Source organism: Protomyctophum bolini (assembly GCF_963924005.1).
Source record: "Protomyctophum bolini genome assembly, chromosome: 15".
Lineage (NCBI taxonomy): Eukaryota > Metazoa > Chordata > Actinopteri > Myctophiformes > Myctophidae > Protomyctophum > Protomyctophum bolini.
In genome coordinates, this window is record NC_137876.1 from 35573094 (window position 1) to 35597181 (window position 24088).

The following is a 24088-nucleotide window of genomic DNA, read 5'->3' on the forward strand; positions in this document are numbered from 1 at the left end:
ACACACACCCCACAGCTCCACATTAGATGTGAATCCACAGCTTGCAATAATCTTTTTTTTCTTAAAAATATATATATATATATCAATACATACTTAACCCTTATACCAATACCAAATGTCTCTAAATAGTTTATAAACAACAAGATACGCACAGATAAGATATGTTATCCAAATGAAAAAGTATTAATCACTGTCATATCCTATTTCTTAGTTTCTTCCTCATTGACACTGGGTTATTCAAAAGTCTGATTTCAGTAAATAAAAAATAAACATGGAGACATCACATATGGAGCGTTGGTCCATAAATATTGTGACTTTCGCTTTCAAGCCACAGCTCTATCTGTTACTTGTTTATGTCTGATAACATTGTACACATCCACTAGATTCTACCGCTATGTTCTGGAGCCAGAGGTGGGATTCCAGGCAGATGGGAGTTTCTCTCCAGGGCCCATGGCTACGTTCCTAGACATGCCACGGACTCCCCTCTTCACCCTCACCCTCAACACACCTGAGAGCTGGATGGTCGAATCTGTGCGCACCCGCTACGACCTGGACAACATCTACTTGGAAGAGGTAAGTGTGTGCATGCACACGTTGAAAGTTTGTGTGGCGTTTTACATTCTTGAGTTCTATGGGTTCCATACTTACTAGTCAAGCATGTTTTACAATCTTATCAACTGGAAGGTTTATTAGAATACGAATTTGAAGTTATTACCACAGTGGCTGGTCATATACTCAAACTTCCACAGCCCAAACTTTATCTGCATTTGGCAGGCAGCCTGTGTTAATTTCCTAACCCGGATTGTTGACAGGAGCTGTGTACACACACAGCATGTGTGTGCCCTTGAAGGCACATTTTACAACCCATATCCACTATCTCTACTTTCTCTAACGTGACATTGATGAATAACGCACTCCATCCTAGTTTATTGGTTCCAGCTGGATACTCAATCCTCCCAACACAGTTTTTGTGTCAAAGAGTGCTCAAAAAGAAAGTTGAGGCTTTACCTTTTTGTCTGGGTATTTGATAGTCTTGGCTAAGTGCTCACTCGGGGCATCTGTTGTTGAAGCACAGTCTGTTCCTGACTTGGCGGTTTTAATATCTCTCTCTCTCACTCACTCACTCACTCACTCACTCACTCACTCACTCACTCACTCACTCACTCACACACACACACACACACACACACACACACACACACACACACACACACACACACACACACACAACACCACAACACACACACACACACACACCATATTCCAGGTTGACAATATCGTGGCAGCAGAGTATGAGTTGGAGTACCTCCTCCTGGAGGGTCATTGTTTTGATGTTAGTACGGGCCAGCCACCACGTGGCCTCCAGTTCACCCTGGGAACTACCTCGGAGCCCGTCATCTTGGACACTATCGTCATGGCAAACCTGGTAAATGTTTCCATGCCCGGCTCTTCAACTTCTTTGGGTGTTAAGATCTTGAAATGCTTCCTCCCACTGTAGTTTGTTACTTTTATATTTATTCCTGTTTATTCATATAGTAAGACTTGTTTGGTGCCACTCAAGTGGCTATACCAGTTAATGCACTACATAACCATAATATCCTGGGTTTGAACCCTGCTCAAACTGTCCCATCACTTCATTGTGGAAATGAAGTGAAGGTTCATTGTAGGTTAAAAGTTTAAAAACATTTAGAGTGGTGAATATAGCTGATCTATAAGGTCAAGATTGTTATTTTGAGTATTTTCACTGTGCGTGTGTGTGTGTGTCTATAAAAAATCTCCTTTTTAAAAAGAAAAGGAAAAAAAAGAATCTCTTTCAACAGCTTTCTAAAAATCTTATATTGTGCTATGTAGGGTTACTTCCAATTAAAGGCCTACCCAGGACTCTGGATGTTGAAGTTGAGGAAGGGCCGCTCTGATGAAATCTACAAGATATACAGGTAAGACTGAGATACCCAAACTGCGACAAATGAACGTGTAAATACACTGCGCTTCAAAGATTTTCAGATACTGTATTATTTATACAGTGTGTATAATTCTTTGCAGCCATGAGGGTACAGACTCACCGGCCGAATCTGATGACATCATAGTGGTCATGAACAACTTCAAGAGCAGGATCATCAAAGTTAAGGTTGGTTGGTGTGTATAAGGTGTCAGTGTAAAGACTAGTTAAGGTTGGTTGGTGTGTATAAGGTGTCAGTGAAAAGACTAGTTAAGGTTGGTTGGTTGGTGTGTATAAGGTGTCAGTGAAAAGACTAGTTAAGTTTGGTTGGTGTGTATAAGGTGTCAGTGAAAAGACTAGTTAAGTTTGGTTGGTGTGTATAAGGTGTCAGTGAAAAGACTAGTTAAGTTTGGTTGGTGTGTATAAGGTGTCAGTGAAAAGACTAGTTAAGGTTGTTTGGTGTGTAAGGTGTCAGTGTAAAAACTATGGTAGGAATATCCAATCCCATCATTCAAAGTTAAGGTTGGTTGGTGTGTAAGGTGTCAGTGTAAACTGTAAAGACTATGGTAGGAATATCCAATCCCATTATTCGTATTCACTATTTGTCCATAAATTAATTGGTGTAAATCTTAGCCCTGGAGACTGAAATGGGGTTTGCGAGCTTGCGTTCTTCCATCCCAGGAAGTGCTGTGTCAATTCTGAACCGGTGGTCTCATATCAACCATGTTTTGAAGTGTGCCGATGCACAATGTCCACATAGAATCTGACTTTAAAAGTGTCTACCTCCTCTTTAAGGGGAAGAGAAGATCAGTCCTTCCTGATCAATTCTGGGTGAGGAGACTGACACTTCTAAAGTAAGATTTTATATGGTAATTGGGCAGCTGCACGCTACAAAACAATGTGAATATCAGAATATGTATTAATCAGCAGAACTGTGCTTATGGGAATTCTACTAGTGGAAGGAACCTGTAAGCTTGCTCTAGGATCCAAATGGTAAGTTAACACCCATGTCGCCAAAACGCTTCGGAACCCGTCGGATGGCGGGTTAAGATTTAACCTTGAAGGTTCCATACCCGTCAGATGGCGGGTTGTAAGGTTTATATCAATTCCAAGCAGCCGAAGCTCAACACTAACCTTTCGTGCTGCCCAGGCTGCTAGACAGCGCTTACGTTCTTCCCATCTGAGGATCAATGCACGCGCCTCCCATAAGGATCCACTCATTGTCGTTTCTTTGCTGCTTGTTTTCTCTGAAAAATACTCAAGTTGTTTTTATGTCGGCTGCTGCTCGTAAAACTTTTTGCTCCTCCTCTTGCTGTATTGGGCTGTGTGGGGCGGAAGTATTTGCCGCAAATTCACAAATATTGCCTGGCTGCCTGCGGTAATTTCACATGAACACCAGGTGGTGCTGAAAGTGTTAAGTAAACGATTTCAAACACTGGTCTCCAGGGCTAACCAAACCTAGAATTCAGTATTTAAGTCAGACGTCATTTTGTAGTGCTACGTTATGTCCGGGTCCAAGTGGCACCAGCTCCCGTCCGCATCCCATTGTAAATAGAATATCTAAACGCATGAATCTTTTTACAATGACGTTATTTTTCAGAAAGGAAGCCATTGAGGGTTAAAATGGGTCTTAATGCTTCCAAGTCGAGTAGAATTATTAATGTTTTGTCCATTTGCTCTGTAAAATATTTCGGGGGCATATTTAGAATGCGTGCAGGCTTAGTATGTTGAATCTAGTTTGCATTAATGAGGATTTAGTTGACACAATAAAATAAAATGGCGATAGTATTCCATGTGGGGCAGACGGCCTGTCACAGCCAGATTTGGGAGAGCAGCGCAGCTTTGTTGTTGCAAGGAAAGCGGTAAAATGAGACTTTCGTGGTTGTTTTCGTCTCAGATTTAGTCCGACGGAGCGTCACAGTATAACTCCATGGGGACACAAAAGCGACACAAAAGTAGGACCCGGAAGTATCTCAGGAGGGGGCGATCACGTCACAGCTAAAATACTGAATGGAACGGAGTAATGTTCCTCGATTATGAATGCTAGGTGGGGATGGGAGCAAGGTAGGTCTGCTCAGTATTGCAATCTGTCCCCTTGGTGAACTGGCGGTATACTCATAAATATTTATTACAGAGGCCAAACTTAAGGTCAACATGGGTTGTACTTATTCTCACCAGTCAGTAGACCGAGCAAAACATGCTGCTCATAAATAAATCTAGGGGATGTGGAGAATCATAAATATTCATTGTTTACGAAAAAAGTGTGCATCTACGTGGGCACTATATCAAACTACAAATAGTTACAAATCGCCCTGAGACTCAAATGATGTTCTTTGGCTGTCTTTGAACATACTGTATGCTTACTGGTAGAATGCAACATGGCTTAAAGGAGGACTGACACGCCCCTCGGGAGCTAATAACTGCTATCAAACAATGCTATCATGATTCTGACGTCAGAGTGGCGAGGGGCTTTCCCCAACGACTTCTATGCGGGCTCGCCGGGCTTGGTGGCCGTGGTAGCATAGCAACTCATGCTACTATTTTGGTGTCACATTTAGCTTGAATACTGGGTGAAAGTCTAATTCAAAAAATTATTTTTTCGCAACATTGTTCAGGTGAACTGTGTGTTTATGCTTGTTCATTGTAATAATCAATATCGCTATGATTATTTTATTTATCGCCGCGTCGCTCCGCATGACAACATACAGTCTAGCCCGTCTCAGATGCAGGCTGCACACACACGGGGGGACGGACGGACGGACGGACGTATAGTCTCTGGTCATGTCCCCGCATTGAACTGGGCATGTGTGTACACACACACACACACACACACACACACAACTTTTAGCCGTGGCTATAGTATAGTGCATGACAGCGGGGAAGAGAGCTAACGCCCGAGGCAGATTCCGTGCCATTGCATGTGTGTGTGTGTGTGTGTGTGCGTGTGTGTACACACATGCCCAGTCCCCCGTAGAGGCTCATGATCTCGTCCGCAAGACTATGCCTCGGCATAGCGATATTTATTATTACAATGAATACAAACATAAACACACTATAGTTCACTTGAACAATGTTGTTTGCATTTCTGGCGAAAAAATATTTTTTTTCAAATACATTTATAGCCAATATGACGCTAAATGTACCGTCAAAAACGCTAGCCTGACCTATAGCCACTTGTTGCTAGCGCCGTAGCCCCGTTTCAAACTGTTTCAAACTGTTTTCAGTCAGACCACGTGATGTGCTGTACCACCCATATTCATTTCGGGGCGTGTCAGCGGACCTTTAAATATGATGCCTGATGAAGGTCTGAACGACCGAAACGTTTCTCAATAAAAATAATGCTGTAAGTGAAGACGGTGTGCGAGATCCCTTTTTTTTACTTTATTCATTTTTTTAAAAATATGAGTTTGTCATCAAATGCAAGCGAATGATATGTCTTAAAGATGCAAGGTTGTGTCTGACGACTTTCTCTGGAAGAATTGCAGCATATCTCTAGTCTGTACTGGTAACGTCATGACATTGCTTGTCTAGAGATGGATATTAGTCTCAAATACGTAATGTAATGAAATTGTGTGTGCTCATAGAAATGTTAGGTTTGCAATTCGAGGCAACTTAAGTCACTTTGCATCAAATTGCGTTTGAAGCTCTGAGTATTGTGTCAGACAAGATACGCTGTCACTAACTCTTTTTATTATCGTTTTATAACGGTATGGGTGTCGAGTCACAGATTCATAGAATTTTTTTAAATAAAATATCAGATTTTAGTATCGGGTAAATTTACGTACTGTATGAATCACAGAGATCGTGGGCATAATTCTGTCACTAACTTCTATTTGTACAAGTCCGTCAGACACCTGCAATTCACCAAGTCCAAATAGTTCCCTTCAATCTACTCCAAACGCAGATCTGTTTCATTCCCCTTCAAACACTTGCTTAGCAAACATACATTGCTGTCAGAATGCTTTCACTTTTGATAACTCAATACCCCAAAATATGTTTTAGCATTTGTCACCGTACGACATTGTGTTATTTGGCGCACTGCAGGGCATCCACCGCAGCTTGGTTGCGTTAAACTGGATGATTGTCTGCACTTTAAAATAGAGATGAAGGCAGAGGCTGTAGAAGCATCGTTTATCCTCGACGAGAGAGACAGCTGTGTGACAGCCCATAAAGCACAGCAATGCTACCATACACAGTCTGTTTCTCCCTATAATTAGATATTTTAGCATTCCCAAATGCCTAGTCTTGTATACTTCTAGACACCTCAGTGACTTGATGAATACCCGGAAGTAGGGTGTCCTAAGGATGTATGCACTGTGGGAGCAGATATGAAATTGCTCCATGGCGAACACCCACATGCTGGCACACGAGGGCATGTGAGAACGACTCTCCCTCTGCCAATGCCAGCAGTTTGTTATTTTATTTCCCAGCAATGAAACGGTATTTAATGTGTATTGTGTAAACATTACTTTACAGTCCCTTGTTGATTAGTTCATGTTTCACAGTGACTCAGTGGTTAGCACTATTGCCACACAGAACAACAAGGTCCCCTCACCCTGACAGGGGCCTTTCTGTGTGGTGTTTGAATGTTCTTTTCCTGTTCACAATGTGTTGCTCTGGGTGCTCTGGCTTTGTCCCACACGTTCATGTTAGGGACATACTATAGAGATGGAGCTGCTTCCCTGGGCACTCCTCCAAATAGTTGAAATGGCGTATATCTATTCTATGTCCGAGCATAGACATGGTAACGCCCCGCCTGCCTTTGATTGGCCTACCGACACTGCCGGCCTTACCAGAGTTTCCTCCGAGGTGGAGAATATATGCTGCATGGATAGTCTGCTGCACGAGGTTACTCCGTGGTGGGAAATAAATAAATATAAAGTACGATATATAATACAAGAGAAATAGAGAATGTATTTTGTTTTTGCCTCTTCTACAAAAATAAAACGTACAATTTTAGTCATGTGCCAAGCTGCCATTCTCTTGCACTTATTTTTATTTCCCACCATGGAGTAACCTAGCGTCTCGGAGGACAGTCTGGTGAGACTGTGGGGTCAAGACGGGAAGTGTCGGTAGGCCAATCAGAGGCGGGTGAGGCCTTACCATATCTATGCTCGGACGTAGAATAGAATGAAATGTTTGGATGAATTTCCCAATGGGAAAAATAAAGTATAAGTTAGCTTAACTCATTTTTAAATGGTGTGTGCTCAGGTCCAGAAGAAGCCAGACAAGTTTAATGAGGAGCTGCTGAGCGACAGCACCCAGGAGAACGACTCTGGCTTCTGGGAATCTCTGACCAGGTAAGATATTGACGTGCTCTTTTGGTAAATATGACCTTTTCCATGACCTTTTCCTTTTCTGTTCAAATCTTTTCACTAATACGATTTCAGTGTTGAATGAATTTATTTCACATCAAAGGCAGATTGTCGAGGATATGTTTGTAATATTTGTATTAAATCTATTTTGTGAAATGTTGCATGATGTTGCCATTCTGAGTGACTTTCTCTTTTCTAAGTCATTTTATCAATCACGGTCTCCTAATCTCTTTCTCTGTCAGAGGGTTCTCGGGTGGAACAAAGACAGAGGAACCTAAACAAGAAAAAGATGATGTCATAAATATATTTTCATTAGCCTCGGGCCATCTGTATGAGAGGTTCCTAAGGTGAGTTGTGTCCCCACCCACAACACACACATGCGCGCGCCTATTACCTCATTTAAACGTGTGGAAATGGCACCGGTGCATTGGAGCAAAAGCCACGCAATCCCTTTATGTGCATTTGCCCCTCCGAGTTGGGATTTGAAGTTTGTATAATTATGTTATGTAGCATTTTGAAGTAACCATTTCTTCTACCCTGCGCGCGCGCGTGCACACACACACACACACACACACACACACCCACACACACACGTGCGCACACACGTGCGCGCACACACACACACACACACACACACACACACACACACACACACACACACACACTTCGATTTCTTTATTTGAATCCACAAATTACAATTCATTTTACAAGGAAACAAATATAACGGGGTTGACAGTTCATGTTCACTTAAGGATACACATGGCACCTCCTCCTCCACACAAACTGCCTATAACAGCCGAAACAGAACAGTATTTGGCAAGTTGTTTGGCTTTGCTCTTTGTCATGCCAGCTATTCTTAGGCCACTCATGGTCAGTTTATGCACATGGCCCAGGCTTCCGAATATCAGTATGGCAAATCTACAGCGATACCCCAGGTTTGTTATACTTCCAAGTAATGGTTGATACTTAGAATGTTTATCTTGGAATGCCTGGAATGTACAAATCAAAGACACAGCCCACCTCCAGAATCAGGACCTCCTTGTGACTGGTGTCAACAAAGACAACATCAGGTGTATTTGGGATGTTAGCAAAGACATCACATGCACAGCTAATCCAATCTGGTAACACTCTTGAATGTTTATACATTGCTGCACTGCACTAGATGGCACATACTTTCGAACTGCATCAGACACTAGGTCAACAATCCGGTCGTGGCGAGCAATATAAAAAATAATTATGCACTACACACACACACACACAAAATCCCAGAAAGAAGTAAACCCAGAAAAATCACTTGATGGCTGAGTAGTGATGCTTCTTCGTTGATACTGCCATCCTCCTGTTCTCACATCCGTGTCTCTCTTGGTTTTACCTCTCAGGATCATGATGCTCTCTGTTATAAAGAATACCAAAACCCCGGTCAAGTTCTGGTTCCTCAAGAACTACCTGTCGCCAACCTTCAAGGTAGGGTGGTGGAGAAGTAAACGAAAAAGGTTTCAAACACAGCGAAAAGGTTTCGCTGTGTTTGTGTGTGATTTTCAAACATGCTTAAAACTAACTGGTGTATGATATCGGCAGGAGACTTGTGGGTTTTTCAACTAGGTTTTATAGAAAACTTAAACTCTTTCTGGTTTTATTCATGTATTCATCTTTCACATACTTTACACCTTCATTGTCTATCCTTGGCCCCACTTATTTCATCTAAGCCAAATCTCTGCAAAATGTATTGTACTAACACATTGCAATAGGAGTAGGACATATTATGAGCTTGTGTATCTGCTATTTTCACTTGTGACAGAATTGCACAGATGTGTATGTGACGTGTGTATTTACATACAGTCATAGCCATGTGTGTGTTTGTGTGTGCAGGAGTTCATTCCCCACATGGCAGAGGAGTATGGTTTCCAGTATGAACTGGTCCAGTATAAATGGCCCCGCTGGCTCCACCAGCAGACAGAGAAACAGAGGATCATTTGGGGTTACAAAATCCTCTTCCTGGACGTGCTCTTCCCCCTCGCTGTCGACAAGTTCCTGTTTGTGGACGCTGACCAGGTTAACATGCGCACACACACAACCGTGTCTAAGACAACTTCCTGTTCATCTTTTTTTGTACACAAAAAGTGTATCTCAAGCCATATCCGTCACAGGATAATTACCTGCAAATAGGGCTTTAGTCTACTGCTAGGTTTATTTACACAAGGAAACACTTGCTTCTATAAACAATTGTGAGTTGAGCACACATGTTCTGAATCCTAACTTACCTGAGATTTCCTTAGAACATTCTCTGTTATTTAACTGTTATCTAACCCCTGCACTCATTCATCTTCCTCCTCTGCTGCAGATCGTGCGCACCGATCTCAAGGAGCTTCGTGACTTTGACCTTGAGGGCGCTCCTTATGGATACACTCCCTTCTGTGAGAGCAGGAGAGAGATGGACGGCTATCGCTTCTGGAAATCTGGCTACTGGTCCAGCCATCTCGCTGGACGCAAGTACCACATCAGGTATGCATACACTCTGGTGACTAGGCTTCTGCTTTAAACTGGAGGAATGTATGACTTGAATTAGTGGAATATGTTTTGAGAGGTGAAGAATAAAGTCATGTCTGCTGAGTGCTGACCTCCCTTCATACATTTTTCATACCCCACCTCCCCTGCCCAGTGCCTTGTATGTTGTGGACCTGAAGAAGTTCCGCAAGATAGCTGCAGGGGACCGTCTGAGAGGACAGTACCAGGGACTCAGCCAGGACCCCAACAGCTTGTCTAACCTTGATCAGGTGTGCATCTGTGTAGACATCTCAGGATATGCATGAACTAAACTTTGTAAAAGCATTTCCTCCATCTGTCTCCTCTCATTCGTTAAAGTACCTTCCCCCTCAGTCTTTTTGGTGGTGTTTTATAATCGTAAATGTTTAACTTACTGAACTTACTCATTTGAAAGGAACTATATAGATAAAAGTGAATGATGTACTTATTCTTTGCCTCTGTGCAGGATCTTCCCAACAACATGATCCACCAGGTACCCATCAAGTCCCTGCCCCAGGAGTGGTTGTGGTGTGAGACTTGGTGTGACGACAGCTCCAAGAAGAAGGCCAAGACCATAGACCTGGTAGGAGCCTGTTATCAGTTAGTGAACATCAAGGATGCGACTAGAAAAGGCTCACAACAAGTTACTAAATGCTTAGCTCAACTTGCTTTGTAAAACAAAAAAAGAAAGAAAAAATACCTACATTGCAAAAAACAAGTAGTATTTAGGGTGGTCTGATGGTGACATTGTTCATTTTCAAAGCAGTAGGTGTCATTTTGTTAGCGGCCGTCTTGCTAGCAACCACAGATTTCAATGTCCCTAGATGTATCATAGGCGAAATCTCCGATTGCATTTAAGATACTTTCAGATACTGCTTATGGTCGATTTGGTCCACTGCTTCCTTCCGCTCTCTTGACTAACTTGTTTTCTTCTCCAGTGTAACAACCCCATGACCAAGGAACCCAAGCTGCACGCTGCTGTGAGAATCGTAGCAGAGTGGACAGACTACGACCAGGAGGTTAAACGTCTGCAGACCAAAGTGCAGCAGAGAGCAGCAGACAACAATCACACAGCACAGAAGCTAGAAGAAGCAGAAGATACAGGTATTTAATCGGCACACACATACATGAGAGAGAGACCTCTCTCTTCCTCATTCGGCTGTAGGCTGAATCCAGCTAACACTGAGTTCACTGAGAACTACAACTCCCATGAGCTATCATTCTAATTGAAATGTTTGACACAGGTGTGATCATTCATCCAATCAAGTGATGAACATATATTCAATACAATACTAGACCGAAAGCTTGCAAAATAAATACATTGATTGTGTGCAGATCTGAGTGTGCGGAGCTTCCCTTTATTTTTCTCATTTTCCCTTTATGACTCCAGGCTCTAGCACCTTAAGCTTTTTTCAGCGGATGAGCGGTGGTTCTTTTTACATTTTTGTCCCATTGTTAATCTTAAAAGTTCTTAAAGAAACTATTCACATTCGACGATTCAGCTCTTACATTATTTTTGGCTAGACCTGTTTTTGGACCGCCTAATACACTCGCATGTGTTTGATTAACTGAAGTTACATCATTGGCCTAATGGCAAACTATACAATCGCTGTATGGTATAACTAACCATAGGTAGATGCCCCATTGGGCACTGGACTGCATGCCCCAACGCCTTATTTAACACATTTTTTGCCGGGGAAATCTTCAAAGTTTAAATAAATAAAAACTTGATTAGATAACCGGTATGTTTGTCTTGTGAATGAATACACCAGTGATTTATTTCAATGAGATGCCGTTGCGTCAGTCGATTTGAAGAACACGATAATTGTGTTTCATTAACATACTCATGTTCACAAACACTGATGAACAAGTCTCAAGGACAGGCCAGTCTTCTAAAAATGCACTACCTTTTATGCATTCAGGTGAAATGTCAACTGGCACACTTAAGGTTTGCAGTCAGGAGACCTCATTAGGCAGAGAGGTTCAGAAAAGACAGACAGAGGCAGACCGCAACTGATGATGGGAGTAATCAAGAATGAAAACAAAACAAAACATCATGCTCAATTGACAGACTGAACTTTCGCACCAACCAGCAGCAATGGTGGACAAGACAATTGACAACCTATTTTCTAAATTCTACTGTTGGGTCACGAAATCTAGTAGTCCATATGAAACCTTTTCCGGATAGACTGTTGTGGTTTTGTAGATCGGCTATTTTTGCCTGGAAATGTTTTGAAGTGAAACGTAACAGTTTTCCACACGACAAGATGTGCTGAGAGGCATGAGAGTTAAAGCACCCCAGATGAAGTATCGGTCTTTCTCAAGTATGATACTAGAGAAAGACCGATACGGGTCTGCCCGTTGTGATTGTGAATACATTTACCTGGAGCATTACAAAGTTGCGAGCCCTTGCTTTTGTTTATGATATCTGTTAGTTTAACAGTTTGGCTCAGCACCAAGACCGGAGGATGTGCGGCTTGTGCGCTGTATTATCTTATTTTGACAGTACAGAATTCATCCCATATGTTGATCTGACCCCCATGCCAAAGCACTAGCACTCGCCCAGCAGTCTGCCATCTGCGTGCACGTGACCTTGCCCTTTAGGGTGAGGTCGCTTCTCGCCCTCAGGGCGCCTTACTGGTTAAAATAATGTAAGTATTAAATAGCTCTATATTCTGATAGCACTTATTGCTATAGTCTCCCCGTCTCTCCAGCTCTTTAGTAAACAGAACATGTATTTTCAGGCCAAGATAATTACCAATTTGATCCAATCAGGGCAGAGACTTCTCACAGGATACAGGCTAAACAGTTGGAAGCGATGATGCAAAGAAATGAGCAGACAAAATAGGAGCTGGAACTCTATCAAATTGAAGCTGCTACATGGGCACTGTCCTGACTGGCTGAAATACTGCAACCGACCTGTCTGTTTATTAAATGTATGTTACTGAACAAACACTGTCTATAGCAATGATTACTATCATAATATATTGCAGTGTATATATATATATATATATCAATATTTCGCTAGGAAATCACAGATAAACATTCCAGGAATTTGCATTATACACTGCCACTGACTATCCCTATAACAAATTGCCCACAATCTATCGCACACATTGCCCTGACGAGATCCTGCCATTTACTGGGTTTTGACCCGGTCCAGTTAGTTCTGTAAGTATCCATCGTGATTTGTGAGCATCTGTTATTGAAGCACATTTTCTCCGTCTTTCTTTCTCTGTCTCCCAGATGTTCACATAGAGTTATGAGTGTCCATTGGAGAGACTGTGACAAGGCAGTGAATTAGACTCTGTTTAAAGAGTCTGACACCTCTCCTCCTATGGAACGGCTGACTCCTGGCACACAGACCACAAATGGTTGGATTTATTTTCTTGTTGTTTTCTTTATATAGTGTGTGTGTGTGTGTGTGTGTGTGTGTGTGTGTGTTTGGGGGGGGGGGGGGAGATCCAGGAGATTTTCTTGGGGGGACACCCCAAGCGGGGGTCCTCCCCCAGAAATAACAGTAAATGTAATTTCCTGTGTTCTGGTGAATTTGGAAAATGATGGGTACAGTTTCAGCCAAACGCAAAACATAGGCCTACAGAAATTGATTTGATGACTGACCCATCTTTAATAATAAACATTCATTATGATTCAATGCACCCCCAGACCCTCCTCCCCCAGAAACCTTTAACATGGTAGATGTAAATTCCTGTGTTCTGGTGGTGTGTGTGCGTGCGTGTGCGTACTTTGCATAACAACCTTGAATATGGATTCTTTCTTCTCAAATCACTTTTTTCCCCTCCCTGTTTTACATTTGGCCTGTGTACATTTTGCACTGATTGAATATCCCGACTTTGGCTGCATCTGTAAGCACAAAGAGGAACCGTTCCAATGTGATCATTACCCATGACCATAACTACTCATTAACTTAATCGCCTGACAAACCATCTGTCTAGATAGAACAGCTGAGGCCAGTTCAGTCCAATTCCATTGGGTTATATTGAAATATAATCAGAATTTTAACTGAGAGAAAATGGAGCTAGGCTAGCTAGAGGTTATCACAGTTGGATCAACTCTGATCTGGACAGGAAACTAAATTTGTAGTCCACATTGTATCCAAAACACGCACTGGCTGCTTCCACTATTATCCCAGCCAATTTGATTTCTCTAATAGAACAACACCTTCCAAAATAATTGTTGTTTAAGTGCCAAAGTGGCTGCTAGCATTTGGGAAATGTTTCAGCCAGAGCCAAAAATTACCAGAATTTGGCAGGTGACTGGTGTTCATTTCACTGGGAATGTTGTGATGATTTAGGCCTGTTTAGTCTTGTATAAGTTTGAGCAAGGTCCCTATAGGTAGTTGGAAAAGAGCCCAAATTATTTGATAACATCCAGGTCCTACAAGGTTTGGTTATTACTAAAGTGTCTGAAGAGTATAGTTAGATGGGCAATCTAACAATCAACATCCATCTTATCAAAATAATAAAAAGTCTGAAATCAGATCCAACCAAGAAATGATGTATGTCAAGGACCCTGGATACAGAAAAATGCTTAAGAGCTCTGTTTATACATCACCGACACCACAAATGGGCTCATGAACTTGTTTTTTAACTGTGCTTTGTTTAAATAAAAAACGCGCAGTCTTGATTGCATCCCCAACCCCAGTTTCCTGTGGAAAGTAAAACTCAGGGAAAGATGTTTCAGGCTATAGTGGCTAGACCTGCCCAGATGCAGACAGACAGCAAGCTGACTGAAGTTCTCATGGCAGAAGAAAGGCCAGTTTGTATGTAAATTGGATCAAGCACATTTGAGGTGAAAGGGAAAGGCTATAGTTATTATCAAAATATCAGTAGTTTTTCTTTTGGACAATTCTGTGGATTTAATTTTAGGAAATGTGTTAATAGTTGGTCTAATTTTGTATTTTAGTTACTGTGGTGAACATTTTTACTATTCAAATCTGCTGACACACCAAATAGTTTGTTCATTGGCTTCCTTTGTACTGCAGTAATTGGTGTATGGAGGAAATGGACCCAGAATGTTGTTTTCTCCCTATTCCAAACAAATGTCTTGTCTTTAAATTAATCTCAAGTCTTTATGGTGGACTGTGATAACATTGATCAGATTTGATGAGGGCTTCTGAATCCCGTCCAGAGGAAGTTAATCCAGCAGCAGGTTAAAGGGACAAAAATATATGTTAATGATGTTTAGAAGCTTTAGATTACTTTCCTAGGGGTATTTATGTGTGTAATATGTGGTTTTAGATATTTTAGATTGTAGCAGTGAGCCTGTTGTCTCTGATGTCATGGACACTGGTCTCACTACCTTCCTGGACTACAATTCCCATAATTCTTTGGTGCACTGCTCCTCCTTGTGGATAGGGGGGAGAGCTGTCTTACTGAGACAACATGTAGTCCAGGAAGGAAGTGAGCCCAGTGTCCATGACATCAGAGACAACAGGCTCACTGCTACAATCTAAAATATCTAAAACCACATATTACACACATAAAGACCCCCAGGAAAGTGTTCTAAAGCTCCTAAACGTCATTAACATATATCTTTTTGCAAAAAGGGTGAAGTGTCCCTTTAATGGCTTCAAGGAAGTAGATGGACTGCCAAAATATTATTTCTAAGACCGTATTGCAGTCACACACTGTAAAATAAATGTGTTTGTTTCTATTCCTACATACACACAGATTGTCTAACAGTGATGATCAAACCTGTGACCTTCTAGTTGTCACCAACATGCTTTCCTTCATTGTTCCTGGGAATGTCTTCTCCATTATTAGAACATGAAGTGCAATTTTATTTTACATGCTAAGCTGAGGGAAGCTAATGTAGCGTCAACCCACCCATTCTCTGCTGAGTTAATGTGATTTAAAGAGGCTGTATTTACACTGGAAACATCAGATTTTTAAGACTCAGTAGCTCAGATCTAGTATGTTATGGCAGATGGGGATCTGCTTTAACTGTTACATCAGAGTCACTATAGCCAAGGAGTCAAGGACCCATCATAACTCAGCAGCTAAATCACCTTTTGGTTCTGACTAACTGTACTGTTAACTGTTGGCAATCCATTTTTTTTAAATAAAATTCTCAATATTCAATGTGTGGTCTTAGCAGAAATTGTCTCCTTTTGAGTGTATGTAAAGCCTTCGCTAGTGCAGTAGCATTTGTCTTAACCCATTAAAACCAGGAACTGTATGTCATTTTAAAAACGTTTTAAACTTAAAAAAAAAGATTTACAAGCAAATCACTTGGTGCCGTGCTGTGACCTTGGCTTGTACACCTATTTTTTTTAATCTAATCTAATCTACACATTTGTAGAATCGGCCTGAGGTCTTAATGCAGTGATACTCAACCTCAGGCCCGCGGGCCACATCAGGCCCGCGGGACCATTATGACTGGCCCACCAATGAAAATCTAAAAAAAAAATCTGGAAAATGAAATAAAAATAAATAAATCTGAATGAAGTTATCTTTAATTACATTATTATAAGTAATACTATTAGAGTTGTACTATTACTCGAACGAAAATAAAAGCTTGGGGGGGGGGGGAGATGCAATGCAAATGAAAGACATATACTGTGTATCCCTATTCCCTGACGACATTTTATAGCTAAACGGACAGAATTCTATTTTATTTGAATGATGAAACCCAGCTGCCATTAATAGTTGGAAATGGAAATGGCAATTGCGGAAATTGCGGAAATGGAAATTCTGGAAATGCGGAAATGGAAATTGCGGAAATGGTAATTGCGGAAATTGCGGAAATGGAAATTGAGGAAATTGCGGAAATGGAAATTGCGGAAATTAAATAAAAATTGAAAATAAAGCAATTGAAAGAGAGAAGTTATCAAGTATCATTAATGTCGTAATTTTATCTACTGGCCCATTGCCATTTTTGTAATGTGGCCCACAGGTAAATCTATTTGAGTATCCCTGTCTTAATGGGCCACGTGTTTTCTGTATACAGATCGTATAAAAAACCCGCTTTGGACAAAAACTCTTAACTCCATTGGACCCTCAAACTGCTAAAGCAACTAACTCCCCTCATGCAAGTAATTGAAAATATGTAAAGTCGCAGTATTGCTTAGTTTTCAAAATACAGTTCTTAGTTTCCTGAGGGGAATAAAGCTGTTGAGCGGTGTGGGTTTATAACGCATCAACACATTAACTTATTACTGGAAGGTTTCAGACTTTTATTGTGATCCATTTGAAAAAAGGTTTTACAAAAAGTAACATTCAAATTTTACACATTCTTTAAAAAAAAAAAAGTTAAAATAAGGTTTTGATACAACAGATTCCGTTAACTAAATAATGGCTTCTATAAACAATGTGAAAAATAAAGAGAATATACATGTAAATGGATGCTACGAACATGGACAAAACTGAGGGGGAAAAGAAATGGCATGATTGTTTCCTGACTCGGTGACAAGTCACCAGAATCACACAGAATGGCTTTTGGAAAAATAATTGTAAATCCCATGTCACACCGTGTCCAATTGGAATGTTCCACAAGTCCACAAATTTAATTGTCCATGAGCTGACAATTTGTTGCATATATTTCTCACTGAATCATACGGCAGCATTTTGCATTTGGGTGCATCTTTGTTTTTTCCACTCCCCTGCCACCATACGAAGTTGAAGGTCTCGATCGGTGCGTGTAACCATCATTTTCTACGGTTACCAACCAAGGCTGTTTTTACAAAAACCCAGACAAGTGTGAAACGCACAACTGAATATAACGTGAATTTACAACAAAGTATGAATGGAAAACGGGGTGAAGAAAAAGCATTTAAAATGAAGACACCTCTGACTTAAGGTGAGCACAGCGAACCATGTGTGCTCATCAGGACCGATAACCAGACATTCCGCTGAGAAGAGCAATGTACTTGGAAGAAGTCGCCCCTTTTCAGAGCTATTTGCATTTTTCCAAATCCCAGGAAGTGACAAGACCGCCCCTAAGATAAATTCAAACTTTGTCACCGTCATCCTATTCTGACCTTCAGACAACATAATCTAACTGAAGCAGCATGGCATGAAAACAAACAGGACTGTATTGTGGAAAATAAGTGATTATGTAAGTTATTGCATGTTTTGAGGAGCAGGAATTTCATGCCAGCCATCAGTGCTACAGTCCAGATGTAGATGCCATGCTGCTTCGTATGTAGGGTGTGTCAAAACCACTGCTTTCACGCCTGCTTCGTACACGAGGAGCCCAGCTCTCCAGAGTGAATGATTAAAAAGTCAACTGATCATTCTGGAGAGGTACTCATTCCTCTTCCTAAAACCCACACCACATTCATCATTTGACAAACACTTTCCCCATTACAGTTACATCATCCACAAAGCTTAAAAAACACATGCACCTCCAGCATTTTATACAAGAGTATGATACAAAATAAGGCATTTCATTGTGTTGAGTATTTGTGTTGCATTTGAGTGTGTGTGTGCGTATGTGTATGTTTGCGCGTGTGTACATAGCAACCACATTTCACTTTTTTTTGCCCGCTTATAAAAAGACTGCAAAACGAACATAAATTTGTGATAACTCTTACTTAAAATATATATATTTGTCATATATATTTACGTATATATTCATATGTTTTAAAAAAAAGGGGGGGGGGGGGGGGAAGCCCGAGGTCCCTGTGATAGGCCAGTTCCTAATATGCGTAGACCACACACCCCCATCTTATTCCATGATGACATTGACCTCACCGGGCGCCACGGTGACCAACTGCAAAGGAATCTCCTGATTGGCTACGAGGTCGTGAGTAGTGGTTTGAAGGATGAGTGCGCTTCCGTCAGCAGTGATGATGGCTTCGCCGGGATTCGGAGACGAGGAGACGGCAACTCCCCCTTTTTTGTTCTGGTGAGTCTTAATGTGTTTGGCCAGGTGGTCGCTCCGCATAAACCTCTTTGAGCACTCTGTACACACAAATTTCTTCTCCCCTGTCAGGAAAATATGAATAATTTTACATACACATTCAAGTCATAGCTGCCTAACAACACAACACCCATGTCAAATAAAAGTGTTCCATGTATGCTATCCCTGTAAGTCATGATCTCCCAGTCAAGAAAGAATTTCCCCTTGTGCCACCAGATGGTGCAATTATTCACCTACCAGTATCATCACAGACAGTCAAGTCCCTACTTTACAAGATGGCCTAAGTAAAATAACAAAGTGAGCGGCAAATCGAGTCGTTTAATGCAATCAGATAGGACTTTTCCGTTTGGATGTATGGGCTATCAAGGCTAAGAAAGTAGTATTATGCCACTCAGTGTGCGTTCCCGCATAACTTCCGGGTATGATGATGATGTCATGCGCATACCCTCTATTAAAAAGGTAATAAATTGTGAGACTTATTTCTGTGGATAGGTCTGTCTGTTAGACCGGAGATGTGCTGACAAAAGAAAATATGTTTTGAATGCGTGTTTGGTGTAGGTGCTTCTAGTGGTAACGGCGACTTAACAGTTTGCATGTTACTCTCACCTGTATGTGTTCTTCTGTGTCTCTGGAGCTCATCGCTTCTGGTGAACCTCTTTCCACAGAACATCCAGTTGCAGACGAAGGGTCTCTCGCCACTGTGCCAGCGCAGGTGGGCTCGCAGGTGGGACGTTTTCCCATACACCTTCGCACAGCCGGGAATGTGACAAATATGCTGCTTCTTCTTGCCCATGCCTGACCCCCTGTGAGAACAAGGGTTTGAGAAGGTAGATCACCATTGGAAATATGTCTAGCTTTTATCACACTTTTAAACAAACCCACACATCCATAAATTGCTTTTAACTGTCCGTAATGGTGAACAGGATATAAGACAATTCATTCTCTTCTTTGTGAATATAATTATTCATTAAATAAGCAGGATGTAGTACCTTTTAAAAGACATGTCTGGAAAAATGTGGTGACATTGTAAATGTGTGTATTCACAGGTACAAAATAGTGCATGAAATCAAAGTTTTGTGCATGTAGATATTTGAATGTGTATTTTTCTTTTTTTATATACAGTTTGTGGGACCCACCTTCCTCCCGACTCTTTACAGTTGGGGCAGGTACAGGCCACCCTCCGAAGCCTCTTGCCCTCCCCCATCTGTCCGTCCATGTCCTCATCTCCCATCTGGACACGCAGGTTTGACAGGTCACTGGTGTTCAGGGTGGAGTCAGTTAAGTGCCACTCCTCCGAGTCTGGCTCCTCTTTTATATGGATATCTGAGGAAGGAGGAGACATTTTTAAATAAGCATCTATGATTTGTAACTTCTTGCAGTGGGCATGTAAGGATAAAGGCATCAATTTAATTTCCATTCCATGAATTGAATAAATCTTAAAGTAAAATCATTTAAAAGTTGCTGCAAGGTTTTTACATGGCAGCAATGAAAAATACAGGGAGGGGATGTATGAATGTCCCTTACCCGCTGGACTATTAGCATCCTCTCCCTGTGTGTACTGCACCCCAGTCTGTGTTACTGAGTTGACAGTGACAGTCTGGAGGTTAGGCAGGCTGACCTGTCCTCCCTGGCCCAGTGGGAGTGTCTGGACCGGGGCTAAGGTCAGCTGCTGGCCCTGGCCCTGGGGCAACTGGAGACCCTGGAGAGACTGGACACCCTGAACCTAGAGAAACAAAACAAGACCTTATATGTAAAACTGGTGAGAAAGATGGCATTAAATCTGCCTCACAATTACCCCATTTACACCTTGCATTGAAATTAAATCTGTCGTATGGGTGCATATTGCACAAATGCATATTAATGCAAAGTGTAAACTAAACATTGCAATGAGAATGTGGTCAGATCTGCCAGCCCACCACTGGAGCAGGTCTGCCTCATGCCTCACTGAAGTCCAGAGCTAGATCAGATATCCAGATACAGAGCACATTTTAAAGCAATATGTAACTGGGGTCAATGTGACACATTGCATTGCACAAGCATCTGCCTCACATGCACTACAATTTAGGCATTTGTCAGATGTTATTATCCAGAGCGACTTACAATAAGCAAGGTAATGCAATTATGCACTACGGACAAAAACAATTTAAGCAACATAAGGGAAATAAGTAGCGATCTATGAATATGTGTTCACGAAAACCCTGAACACTAAATGTACCTGGAAGGTCTGCCATTGGATCTGCCCGGTAGCAGAAACTGTCTGTGCCTGGATGAGGAAGGTTCCAGGGTTGATCAGCTGCACATTTTGTAGAGTCTGACCAGCCGATGTTAGGTCCTGTCCCTGAGATAAATGGGTCTGACCGTCTCCGGAAATGTGCAGGATGGGTTGGGAGAGTGTATTTGAAGTAGACACCTGCAAATAATGTAGGACAGTAAAACAAGCTCAGCCTCTCAAACCTTCTTTTGATTGAATATCAAAGTCAGTAATAACAGCATACACAACAGTGTGCTCTGGTAAAAAGGCAAAGCATGAGCAGTCTTTACAATATGTAAATGCAAATTAGAAAAACTGTTGCTGTATTACAGTGAAGTTGTTCTAACCTGTATTTGGTGCATGTGGTTGTGGGAGTTGAAGTTTGTGGAGGAGGGGTCAGAGACACCAGCAGACACAGCTGTTGCTTGAGTCAGAACCCCAGTGCCATCAATGGTCTCAGGAAGATGAGAGGAAGTGGAGGAGGAAGTGGTGGTTGGCACGTAGAGCTCTTGGTTAACGCTAGCATGGGTCTTGGCTCTGGTTTCCTGCCCCTGAGTCTCCAGCGATTGGCCGCTCATGATCAGCTGACCATCAGCCGTTACACCCGTTGCTATGGGGACTGACTGAGCACCCGTCAACCCTAACGACTCCAAATCCACGCTGTTTATAGGGACGAAGGTTATGTTGCCAGGCAGCCCAGGTACCGTGCTGGTGTAGGCTGATCCACCGCTCAATGAGACACACGACTGCGCCTGCGTCAGGAGGTCTGTGGTCGACGATGTGGCAACACTGATACCTAGGTTGCCGTGGCTACCATCAATGAGATGGATGTGTCCCGTGCCATCATCCAATCCCTGCGCTGAAAACCCTGCAAGCGTTCCATCGGCATGTTGGATCTGTGGGATAACCTGGAGATATGGATCAACGATTCTGGTCAATGTGGACTGACTGACGTGTGTTATAGGTTCAATATAGATTGGTCTTCTACTGTTTTTGAGGGGTGCCCCTCCAATGCATGGCTTTTGAAATTACGCCATATAGCAGCTAGTCTATATGGACTTTTAATGTTTGTTTAGGGCATTAAATGATGACGAGACGTCATGTGGCCAATATAAATACATCTTGTGATGTATATAGTGGCAGTGAATCTGCAATGAATGAATGCCCCCCGTGACATCATGTGACAGCCACGGTGGGTGCCTTAAGTTCACGAGTGTGATCTGTTTTTTAAGGGACGCTAGCCCCTTCTTTAAACAGCTTTGTCCCCATACGTCTCAAGATTTGACATTGACAATGAAAGGGGAATTCAGTTCAAATGTCGGCTAAATCTTGTCCCCACAATTTTGCCATTGACAATGAACGGTGAAATTATGTCAGAATTCCGCTAAATATGACGTAAATTAAACAACCAATCTTAGGCAACAGGCATTCTGATTGGCCAGTATGAGATGATACATGATGTATGATGATAAGAGCTGGTAATTCCGCTAAATATGATGTAAATTAATCAAAAGATGAAACGCTATTGACATTGAAGGGAAAACGTACGTCACGCTTTTTCTTTACCTGATACTGAATGCCAGACACTCCATTGGCCGAGGCTTCATGCCCAGAGGCTGTAACGTAGATGGGCTGGTTGTGAATACCCCCAAGAGGAAGCACATACTGCCCATTGGACGTGACAATTCCAGAATTTTGTATGTGAACAACACCGTGATCTTCCTTCCCAGTTGAGACAGGAGTTAACACCTCCCATCGGTCAGAACCGGTTAGCTGAATAGCGGACATGTCTGTCGTCTGGGAATGAAAATAGAACAGAGTATATGAGAATAGATATAACCATCCCATTCCCCAAGGAAGGAGTGATCAATCAGAGATGGGCTGGGGGAGCAACTCAACTCTGGATGTGATCAAAGGGAGTGTGTCACCCAAGGGAATCAGATAAAAGTATTGATGTTCTGTATATGTAAATCATGGGAACAACATAGCATGAGCATAGACCTTTTTTGATAGGCTTATAAACAACGACGCACAGACAGCATACTACCAACCCCACCAACGCAGAGCCAAATTGGGCTCTGTAACATCTTCAGTGTTTTAATTCGCCCATTTGTAACTCTTGAGTGTACAACCCTTACTGGTCAATTTGGTTCCCTGATCATTTTAGTACATTCTCAGATTTAGAGGATTTGACTATGTTGCATTAGGAATGGTGGAACGCCAGAGGTGTGTGGGGGATGGGTGAACGAGTGTTACAGTAGTAGAACTACTGTTTTTATATTCGACGTTATTCCACACAAACCCACACGACCCATGCATCCCCTCAGTCCAAAGGTACACGGGCTATCTTCTTCAGCAAGCCGCCGACCCAAGTGACTGACTCCAGTGTCCTACCCACTATGGGCGGGTTTTAGAGGGGTAAAGTGGGTGGCCGTTATTGAGGGGAACACAGGAAGTATACGGCGTTCACCCCATGCATCAAAACCTTAAAACGTGTGAACTTCATGCTCTCAAAAACATCCAGCAGTCATAGGCTCGGAGAAAGGCGACCTAAAATGTCGGGATATACCTGTGTTTCCGCTCCGCCGCCGTGTTGCAGAAACTCGCTTTGACTGCTGTCCACGTCCGCGGACGCCATTTCTCCTTGTTTCAGTGGCTGCTGCTGTGACGCTAGCAGAGAGGGGAAACTAGAGCAAAACTCTGTAATCTTCAACTCTTGCCTCCCAGAAAAGCTCGCAAAGCATCCCCACTCTGCAGTCCGAAGGGAGTTGACCGCGAAACTCAACTTTGCAGCGACTATTCCAAAGCGATGTCGACCCAGATTGAATGTTTACTTTGTCAACTCCGCGGCTAGCCAGCTAGCTGGTTAGCTAACCATATCGCTGGAGCTCCAGCAAAAGATTAAAAGACGTAGCGTTGCTCTGCTATAGGTAGCGCAAACTCACCGATTAGTTGTACGCGTCGATGCGCTAAATGTTACGTACCAGTCATATCGTGATCGGTAGTAAATCGGAAGATTATCTGATCAACTAAACTCCGAACATGATTATTTTATCAAAGGCGGGCTAGTGTTGATCGGTGAATTCGGGTCGATTTTTTTTCTATTTTGATTGACGGTGCGGGAAACACAAAAAGGTGGGACTAACAAGCTTGACCGTCAAATTTGCATCACAT

At 42.2% G+C, this 24088-nt stretch overlaps 2 protein-coding genes across 5 annotated transcripts in view; one reads left to right on the top strand and one right to left on the bottom strand.

Annotated features, from left to right (window-relative positions):
- Positions 1–24088, top strand: part of uggt1 (UDP-glucose glycoprotein glucosyltransferase 1) — a 285869-nt gene that overhangs the window by 24828 nt on the left and 236953 nt on the right. For 2 of the 3 annotated variants that reach the window (XM_080784683.1, XM_080784684.1), the window contains exons 28-40: positions 384–573; positions 1268–1426; positions 1852–1937; positions 2044–2128; positions 7151–7239; positions 7497–7601; positions 8634–8718; positions 9124–9306; positions 9596–9756; positions 9914–10028; positions 10244–10360; positions 10716–10881; positions 13024–15881. In XM_080784683.1, coding sequence (XP_080640809.1) covers positions 384–573; positions 1268–1426; positions 1852–1937; positions 2044–2128; positions 7151–7239; positions 7497–7601; positions 8634–8718; positions 9124–9306; positions 9596–9756; positions 9914–10028; positions 10244–10360; positions 10716–10881; positions 13024–13043 — 1561 coding nt within the window. In that variant the 3' untranslated portion in view covers positions 13044–15881. Of the gene's footprint in view, positions 1–383; positions 574–1267; positions 1427–1851; positions 1938–2043; positions 2129–7150; positions 7240–7496; positions 7602–8633; positions 8719–9123; positions 9307–9595; positions 9757–9913; positions 10029–10243; positions 10361–10715; positions 10882–13023; positions 15882–24088 lie in introns of those variants that run through there. The other variant, XR_013965434.1, reaches the window with a different exon arrangement.
- LOC308329353 (transcription factor Sp3-like) lies at positions 16959–24029 on the bottom strand. 2 transcript variants are annotated; one of them, XM_080783613.1, is made up of 8 exons: positions 23484–24029; positions 22481–22711; positions 21262–21810; positions 20879–21073; positions 20188–20386; positions 19800–19986; positions 19270–19466; positions 16959–18728 (listed from the first exon to the last, which is right to left on the bottom strand). In XM_080783613.1, the coding sequence occupies exons 1-8, from the start codon at positions 23550–23552 to the stop codon at positions 18469–18471; spliced, it is 1887 nt and encodes a 628-aa protein (XP_080639739.1). In that variant the 5' UTR covers positions 23553–24029; the 3' UTR covers positions 16959–18468. The 2 variants fall into 2 exon arrangements, with proteins under 2 accessions (XP_080639739.1, XP_080639738.1); XM_080783612.1 differs by having other exon boundaries at positions 21262–21822.

What these genes read in the sequence shown, in the direction of transcription:
- LOC308329353 (XM_080783612.1), bottom strand. Translation starts at nt 23,552, where the DNA reads ATGGCGTCCGCGGACGTGGACAGCAGTCAAAGCGAGTTTCTGCAACAC. An exon ending in TGTCTGGCATTCAGTATCAG is followed by an intron (nt 21,823 to 22,480) that starts GTAAAGAAAAAG and finishes CCATATCTCCAG; the next exon opens with GTTATCCCACAGATCCAACA. An exon ending in ACACAGAAGAACACATACAG is followed by an intron (nt 18,729 to 19,269) that starts GTGAGAGTAACA and finishes TTTTCCTGACAG; the next exon opens with GGGAGAAGAAATTTGTGTGT.